General features: G+C 32.8%; 1 protein-coding gene across 2 annotated transcripts in view; it reads left to right on the forward strand.

Annotated features, from left to right (window-relative positions):
* Nucleotides 1-1,483: 1,483 nt before the first annotated feature.
* The window catches only part of LOC111026267 (probable ubiquitin carboxyl-terminal hydrolase FAF-X), a 17,403-nt gene continuing 9,519 nt past the window's right edge, over nt 1,484-9,367 (forward strand). Inside the window, exons 1-18 of one of the 2 annotated variants that reach the window (XM_022304322.1) lie at nt 1,484-2,114; nt 2,389-2,455; nt 2,543-3,096; nt 3,176-3,307; nt 3,370-3,526; nt 3,585-3,769; nt 3,854-3,989; nt 4,080-4,337; nt 4,401-4,499; nt 4,557-4,664; nt 4,728-4,891; nt 5,143-5,243; nt 5,302-5,402; nt 5,473-5,687; nt 5,753-6,184; nt 6,249-6,522; nt 6,582-6,722; nt 6,785-6,931. In XM_022304322.1, coding sequence (XP_022160014.1) covers nt 2,390-2,455; nt 2,543-3,096; nt 3,176-3,307; nt 3,370-3,526; nt 3,585-3,769; nt 3,854-3,989; nt 4,080-4,337; nt 4,401-4,499; nt 4,557-4,664; nt 4,728-4,891; nt 5,143-5,243; nt 5,302-5,402; nt 5,473-5,687; nt 5,753-6,184; nt 6,249-6,522; nt 6,582-6,722; nt 6,785-6,931 — 3,270 coding nt within the window. In that variant the 5' untranslated portion in view covers nt 1,484-2,114; nt 2,389. Of the gene's footprint in view, nt 2,115-2,388; nt 2,456-2,542; nt 3,097-3,175; nt 3,308-3,369; nt 3,527-3,584; nt 3,770-3,853; nt 3,990-4,079; nt 4,338-4,400; nt 4,500-4,556; nt 4,665-4,727; nt 4,892-5,142; nt 5,244-5,301; nt 5,403-5,472; nt 5,688-5,752; nt 6,185-6,248; nt 6,523-6,581; nt 6,723-6,784; nt 6,932-9,367 lie in introns of those variants that run through there. The other variant, XM_022304323.1, reaches the window with a different exon arrangement.

Raw genomic sequence — 9,367 nt, forward strand, 5'->3', positions numbered from 1 at the left:
AAAATACATTTTTTCATAAAATATATAAATTAATTTTTTATGTTGGTATATCCATTCGTATAATTTGTAGGGAATTTTGGATTCTATGTTGGTACAATTTTTTGAGATTTGCTGGTTTTTTTTTAATTTTTTTTTTTTTTTTTTTTCCATGAAATTTCGGGAGAAGTACCTGATGCCCGCTCCGTACTCTGCGCGACGACGCGTTATCATAACCAGTCGCGGCCGGTTTATATAGTCTTTGGACTATGCATACCATCGCTTATTCGCATCACACCAACAACCCACAGTTACCCAGTACGGCAGTACCCACTCAGCTTAGCAAAATAGCAGCACTCGCCTCTCAGCCGCTCAGATTAGGGCGTCATGTCCGTTTAAGCCGTTTAAGGTTCAGTTTTCAGTACTTAACACTCAACTGTCGTTGCCTATAGGACGTTATCTCCACGACCCCACTGGCCACTTGTTCATTTTATTCGGAAATCGAAAAACTTGATCCTATAATGCGCATATTGACCAGTCAAAATAAACCACAAAGTTAAAAACTTGTAAGCTACAATGTTTAAAAATTTGAACCAAAAAGTCGAATACATTTTATTAAAAAAATGTACAGTAAATGTGTTGGTATAGATCACACAATTCCCGTTCAGATTGTTTTGAAGGGTTTCCTGGAATTGTTTGACTAGATTTTCACTTATCACCATCCCTAAAACCATAATTTGTTTTATTTTTGTGCTTCCCGATTCCCGTGGACCGCAAAATAATATTCACTAAACTAATGAACTTTTAACCCGTTGGCCTTAATCACGATGTAGGGAAAATAATATCTTTGTGTTGTTACTAATTAAGCTATTTGATAAGGATAAAGGAATTGGTCACTTAGGAGTTGGGAGCATAGAATAAAATAAAATATGAGGAGCTTCAGGCCAACTTTAAGAGAACGCCACACCAGTATGACGTGTTGTTTCCGTCTTAAAAATGTAAAACGTAATTAAGAGAATTTTAACTGTGTCGTAGTTTTTTATTCCTCAAAATAAGACCAATACATCAAAAGTTATTTTACTTGGGAAAATTTAAAAATATCAGATTTTTAAAAGTATTATAACTTTTTTCTTATTCATGATATCAAACAAATAAAAACTACGACATAGACAATTTTATCTACTATATTGTGTAAACTTTGTTTGTCTTCACTAGGACTTAAGACTGAGTGGTTCTATCACGAGCAAAACAATTTTTGTTATATTGTACATTTCAACATTTGTGAAACAGAGACACACGTCATGCCAGTGAGCGTTCTTACTTCAACAGTCAACACTTAGCACCCGATAAGAAAAACAACTTACGGATTTTTTTTATCACTGTCGGCGTTGTTGTGTAAGGTCTTTGGTACCAATCAGCTGATCAACCAAGTTGTTTTTGTGTTTGATTTTCTATCTTCCGTTCGGACAACTATCTCGCTCGCACACCGCCACCCCGTCCCGTCAAGCGGTCTCCGTCGCGCCGACGCGCTGTCCGTACAACCCCCTCTCGATCTACCCGGAGATACGATTTTTATTTCGTACCGAAATTCGTTCTCCAAAACATTGAAACGAAACAGAACTCGATGCCGCAATTGTACAACCACAACTGTAGCGCCGTCGTACCGTCGTGAACGCGTATCGCTTTTAACACATAATAATATTCTATAATAAAAACGAACCAAACTTCGACACCGCTCGCATTTGCGCCGCGTTTTCCGAGACCCGGTACCCTGTTATTATTTTTATATCTACTCTCCTTCGTATTATCGTAATCACAGAACACAGAGTGGCGAGTACCGACATTGAACGTAGCCGGAGCAGTTTTCAATATTGTTGGCACGTACCTATGTAGTTAACGCCGGTAACGTACCCCTAAACGTTAACTATCGGAAAAACAAACAGACGCCGCGCCCCCCGGCTGCCGTGTTCGACGTCCATGTCATTGTTACTGCTTGCTTTGCGCCATATACACGCGCCAGCCTGCCGTCTCGCCGGCTTGTCCACTGGAACGAAACGTAAACAACACTCCGCTGGCCTGCCGCCGGCCGTGCATGTGTAATACAGCCGTCGGACTCCGGACGTCTTTAACGCCATCCCGTGAGTATGATAATAATTATATGATTGACATGGGGGCATATCCATCGGCTGGTGGGTTGAATGCGGTGGGAGAGATAAGTTTTTGGCAAACACCCGAATGCTGACTGCATCTGTCGCCGTAATATCGTATACAATCACACTAGTACGGCGGCTGGTCGCTTCGACACTCACGTTACAAATGATATTTTACCCACTCAACGACTGTCTTAGTACGTCTATCCAGATATTTTGGCGGATTATTGTCGTTGTACAAATAGTACGTCTTATGTTTCAGGATGACTATTGCGACTCGTGGACAAACTGTCGGATTGGATTCGGCCGATAACCAGACAAACGTTCAAGTGAGTACAATTTCTTGCTGTTCAGTTATGCTCTTAGACATGTAATATTCTCTATGAGACTTTAAAATAACTTTTTTCCCTCTGTAGAATGTACCGCAACAAAATACACAAATCCATAGTGTTCTGTCAAATATCAACATTTTGCAACCTCAAGCCAATGAGTCACATCAAGTGCCTGAACAGACTATTGGGGAGACAACATCAGCTGATGACAGTGTTGAAATTGATGTGGAAACCAAAGAAGAAGAAACCCTTAAAGAAGACGAGATGGAGGAAGAAGAAGAATTGGTATTCCCCATTATTAAACTAGTTAATTTGGAAGAGAAAATACATAGTCAACGTTGGATTGTACCAGTATTACCTGATCAAGAATTAGTATCGTTGTTGAATGTTTCAATTGCATTTTGCAAAAAAGGATTGGACGTCAACAATGAAGGATGTCAAAAATTTTTTCGTGATGCTATGGTGTTATCATTTACTCGAATATTAACTGATGATGCTGTTAACAGCTGGAAAGTAAACATTCAACAGTACATCATGAATAACTGTATGAAGTTAGTAGAACTGTTGGTGCTCAAACTTGACGATGACAACTTTCCATTTCTAGAGATGTTGGGGATGTTGTTTAATCCTTTAAATAAGTAAATACTATCTTTTACACTGTTGTTGAAAACCTAACTTTACCTTGATTTTGTTAACTAAATGTTTACTTACAAACAGATTTCATCTATTCAACTGCACTAAACATTCGGATTATATACCAGAAATCGACACAAATGATTTTGATTTATATGCAAGAACACCTCCTGATTCTAGAGCTCCTAAAGGCTGGCTTGTTGATCTGTTAAATAAGTATGTAACAAGTGCAAAGTTGATCATTTTTATTTGTAAATTTTCACTGTACTATTTTTCAGATTTGGAGTCTTAGGTGGTTTTCAAAAATTATCGGGACGATTTGAATCTAATAAAACTCTAACTATATCAATTATTTCTGGTCTCATTAGGCCATTCGGTAGTTGTTCTGAACTTTTAACTGAACCAACGATTCTTAAGTACTTGATGCCTATTGTGGTATGTAGATTTTTTTGAGATTATATAAACATGAATTTAATTATATTATGAATTAAAGGAAAAAATACCTAGTTTATTGGATGTTCTAACTGACGATGAACTAAAAAAAGAAACTAAAAATGAAGGAAAGAATGATGCCATTTCTTCAATAATCAAGGCTTGTAAACAGCTTGCTATGAAAATACCAAAACAGGATGATTTAATTAAACAATTAGAAATATTTAGACTTAAAATGTTACTTAGGTAATTTATATATAAATTATTATTGCCATTACTATTATGTTATCATTATGTATTCACTGTTTAATATTCATTTTTTAACTATAGATTATTACAAATATCATCTTTCAATGGTAAAATGAATGCCTTAAATGAAGTTAATAAAGTTATTACCAATGTTACATACACTCCTCACAGGCATATAGACCATGATGAGGAATATTTAACTCCGGAAAAGATGGCTGTGAGTTTTCTCAAATATTTATAATAATAACCTATTCAAATAGTATTATATAATATAATATGTACATTTGTCATTTTTGTATATAAATAGAAATGGATCAAAGAAAATAATGTACTAGAGATAGTACTTCGAGATTCTCTACATCAACCTCAGTATGTAGAGAAACTTGAAAAAATTATACGCTTTGTGATTAAAGAGCAAGCATTATCATTGAATGATTTGGACGCATTATGGGCAGCTCAAGCTGGGAAACATGATGCTATTGTGAAAAATGTCCATGATTTATTAGCAAAGCTTGCTTGGGACTTTTCACCTGAACAACTTGACCACTTATTTGAATGTTTTCATGTAATAAAAAATAATAATATGTAATTTATTTTAAAGTAAATACTAAATTATTAATTATTATAGGCTAATTGGACTAATGCTAATAAAAAACAAAGAGAAAAATTATTAGAACTAATAAGACGACTAGCTGAAGACGATAAAGATGGTGTTATGGCTCATAAAGTAATTTAAACTAACTAAATGTATGTACAAAATTAACAATTATTTAAAAACGTGTAGGTGTTAATGTTGTTTTGGAATTTGGCTCACGGAGAAGATGTATCAACTGAAATAATAGATCAAGCACTGTCTGCCCATGTAAAAATTTTGGATTATAGCTGTGCACAAGTAATAATACTGTTTTCTATAATATATTATGATGCTTATCAAATGTTAACATTAATTAATTAGGACCGAGATGCACAGAAAACAGCCTGGCTTGACAAATGTGTTGATGAACTTAAAAATAATAGTTCATGGGTACTTCCTGTTTTAAAACATATGAGAGATATATGTATGTTATATGATTCTTCTCCAGTAGGAGCTCATCAAACACCAGCCCATACTTTGTATCGGTGAGTTAAGTATATTTATAAAATAACTAATATCTTCCTATTATTTTTTATTACGTTACATGCATAATCTAAAAGTACAGTACTATTTATACATAAATACAGTTTTTAAATATGAAGTAAGAATTTTAATTTCAAAATAAATTATGTTTATTCGTCAGGCACATCATGCAATCAAGAAAATCTTCTTAGGGCCCAAAACAAAACTTTAATTCCTAACAATATCTACAGTCTTACTCTTTATACATTTTCAGACAAGAGATCATTGCACGTCTTCAAAATAACCATACTTTAGTGTCTTTAGTCACAGATAATTTATCCAAGTATATGGATGATGTAAGAAAAGTTGCCCAAGGTAAATTAATTTTTAATATTATTCATAAACTATTTTACAATAATCAAATCTATTTTAGAAAATCATAATCTTGATCCCGCTAAATATTATCCTGATGGGCGCTATTGTCATTTACAACAGGTTCAAGAAAGATTGTATTTCTTGAAATTTTGTTTAAAGGTATAATCCAAATAAATACTTCTAACATATATAAAATATTTTAAAGATACATTCTATAATTAATGTTTAGGATGGAAACCTTTGGTTGTGTGCTGAACAAGCACATCAAGTTTGGATATCACTCGCTGAAAAAGCTGTGTTCTTAGCAGATCGTGAAGCTTGTTTTCGTTGGTTTTCAAAATTAATGGGCGAGGAACCAGACATTGACCCCTCAATTAATACTAAATTTTTTGTTAATAACCTCTTGCAACTTGATCCAACATTACTTACTGAAAATGGAATAAAGTATGTATATTTAATCATTAAATTTATTTCGAATTTAAAATGTAATTTAACTTAATACTTTCTAGATGTTTTGAACGATTTTTCAAAGCAGTCAATGTTAAAGAAGGAAAATTACTGAAAAAAAGGCGTTGTTATCAGATGGAGAATATAGATTTAATTGGTGTAGATTATTTATGGAAAGTTGTGACTAATTGCACCGAAGATATTGCAGCACATGCAATACATTTGCTTAAAGAAGTCAATACAAATCTGGCTCCTAGACTGCAAGCCAATCCACTAGAATTTCACCAAACATTTGTGGCTGAATGTTTAGAAAGGTTGCGTGCTCATTATGACACAGTAAGCATTCTATCAAAACCATTAATGAACAATGATGATGTGATTGAAAGAAACGTAGAAATCACTAAAATGATCAGGGTTATGAAAGTGTTATATGAGTATTTAGGAGAATGCGATGCTTCTTTTAATGGAGATCGTTGTTTGTTGCCATTACACAGGTATATTTAATTTATATTTCATAATTCGTAATATAAATACTAATGAAATTAAATTTTTTTATAGAGCTTGTCGAGGAAAACATATAACTGTAATTGTTCGTTTAACGAATGCCAATCGCTCTTTGGTCGATGATCATGAACTTGTCATGCATAGTAACGATAATATTTCATGTGTACGGCGACAGTTATTAAAAAGGTTAAGGAATAGTGGAACAATCACAGCTATAGCTGGTGCTATGAATATAAAATTGGATATATTTCCTGGTAGTAGTATTGACCTCACCACTACATTAGACGACAACAAACTTCTTGGTGAACTTCCTTTCAGAGATAAATTGGTAATATATTTAATGTTTTATTTATAATTTATTTGTTTTAACAACTTATTTGTTTTCAGTACCTTAATGCTAGACTAGTGACCGCCAATACAAATCTAGCCAGTTCACCAGATAGTAGTTCAGACAGCTCTATCACTAATAACCAGCCTCTGTATGATTTTAGCTTAAATATGGATGCAGAAAACTGTTTACCCACCGTGGTATGTATTGTTAATGTATTTGTAAGAGTATAATTAACACTAATTTAAAATATAATTTATAGATCATTTCTGAAAATCCGAAATATGTTAATTTCTTCCTACAAGTGTCAGATAAGGGTATTGAAATTGAAAATCAACAACTTCGTGAAGCTGCACGTTGTATTTTAAAATTAATTCCCCCTGCAGAATCTACAATCAAAAAGATAAAGGTACTTTTATTTTATGTTTGTCTATAACTAAAGTAAACCTTTTATGGCTCAATAGTTCACAATATTAACTTATCAAATATAAAACTAGTTGGTTTTTGTTATGTATATTAAGTGCAGTTATTCATTTAATAATAATGATGGTGTTGTAGTCTACTTAAAGGACACATTAAGCGATATCATTGTTACCGAAACCAATACACAAGTATTAACAGCCCTAGAGATTTCTTTTAAGATGTCAAAAATTGACTTTTTGATTTACGCGATTTATAGATCACCCAATAGTAATACAGACGTAACTTTACTCGAGCTTAATGATATAATACTTTTAAATTCCACTTTAAAAACAGCTAGTTACAAAATGTTTTTAGGTGACTTAAATATTGATTTGATCAAACATTCTAAAATACGAGAAGAGTACCTACTGGTAATGGCACAGTTCGGGTTTGCATCGCTTATCAATACCATCACCAGACCAATTTCAAATACCTGTATAGATCATATTTTTATTAAAACAAAGTCCCATGCTAACATAATACCAATAATTGTACTCTCTAACATTACAGACCACTACCCGACAATACTTAGTTTAGGCAATATATTAGATAAAAGAAATAATATGCCAAATCCACTTAAAATATTAAAAACTGATAATCAAAAACTATCAAACTCAATTGTAAACCACAATTGGTCAGAAATACTTGAATTCACTGATGTAAATAAAGCCACTCAATATTTCACTAGCACTTTAAATAACCTAAAAAACCAGGCCTCAGCTGAAATATCTATCTCCTCAAAAACCAAAAAATTGAAACCATGGGCCACTACCGCGATAATTAACTCAATAAGACAAAGAGACCGTCTCCATTTACAAGTTAAGAAACACCCCCTTAATTTAAATTTAAAAGATTACTACGTAAAATTTAGAAACAAAATTACAAAAATAATAAAAACTGCAAAGATCCTTTACTACAAAGCAGAATTACTAAAATCTGGAAATAACACAAAACTTAAATGGCAGACTATTAATAATATCTTAGCAAAAAATAAGAAATCAAGTAACTTTAAAGAATTATTAAATAACTGTAAAAACATAAATGATTATACTGATGAAAACCCCGAATATATTTTGGCTGAAAAATTTAATAAATATTTTACAAATGTAGCTACCGATTTAATTACGTCACTAAAAAACCGTAAAAATACCTACAATTACACTACAAACTTCGACTATAATTTGCAAAACAAGGTATACTTTAATAAATTCGACCTAATCACTCATACTGAAATTTTTGAAGCTATCTCTAAATTAAAAAACGGATCTTCACCCGGTCTTGATAAGATACCCTCCGATTTACTAAAAAAACATAGTTTAACATTTTGTAAACCATTAAGTCATATTTTTAATCTATGCATATCACAAAATAAAGTACCAGATGCCTTTAAAGTAGCTATAATAACCCCCACACATAAGAAAGGTCCTATCTCAGCTCTAGAAAACTTTCGTCCGATATCAGTTATTTCAAACATAGCTAAAACATTTGAAAAAATCATAAAAAAAAAACTTATATCTTTCTTAGAATCAAACAATCTTCTTTTTGAATGTCAATTCGGTTTTAGACCCAATAGAAGCACGGACCAAGCATTAACGAATGTCACAAAACTTATCTATACTGCACTCGATGAAGGAAAAAAATGTGCTACAATTTATTTAGATCTGGCTAAATCCTTCGATACAGTGGATCACAATAAACTTCTAAGTAAAATACAGAATATAGGCATAACTGGATCGGCCTTGTCTCTCATTAAATCTTATCTAGAAAACAGAATACAGAGGGTAAAAATAAACAGTACTATCTCTAGTGAAAATATTATAAAATGCGGAGTACCTCAAGGTACTACACTATCTCCGGTTCTCTTTAACATCCACTTAAACGATATAAAATTACTTAAGTTAAATAGTAAAACAGTGTGTTATGCAGACGACACCGTACTGATCTGTATTGGTAGTTCTTGGAGTGAAGTATGCCAAAACATTGAAGTCGATCTTAAATCTATCCATAATTGGTTGAGCGATAACAGTTTATTTCTAAATCTCAATAAATCAACCATCTTACTCCACTCACTGTCTGAACAAACTTTACCACCCATACACAATATAAAAATCCACGAATCCAACTGTAATACATTGAAAAGCTGTGACTGTAACTCGGTTAGTATTGTCAAAAACTGTAAATATTTAGGCATAGAAATGTGCTCTGATATGAAATGGATAAACCAGATTACTTCTGTCACAAATAAACTAAAAAAAATGATATACATAATGAAAGAATTACGTGAAATATTGCCTTTCAAAGACATCAGAACTATATACCTAACACTATTCGAGTCAATAATATCGTATGGCATAATCGGATGGGGTGGTGCCTACAACAACGC

The sequence above is a fragment of the Myzus persicae genome, unplaced genomic scaffold (assembly GCF_001856785.1).
Source record: "Myzus persicae strain clone G006 unplaced genomic scaffold, MPER_G0061.0, whole genome shotgun sequence".
Lineage (NCBI taxonomy): Eukaryota > Metazoa > Arthropoda > Insecta > Hemiptera > Aphididae > Myzus > Myzus persicae.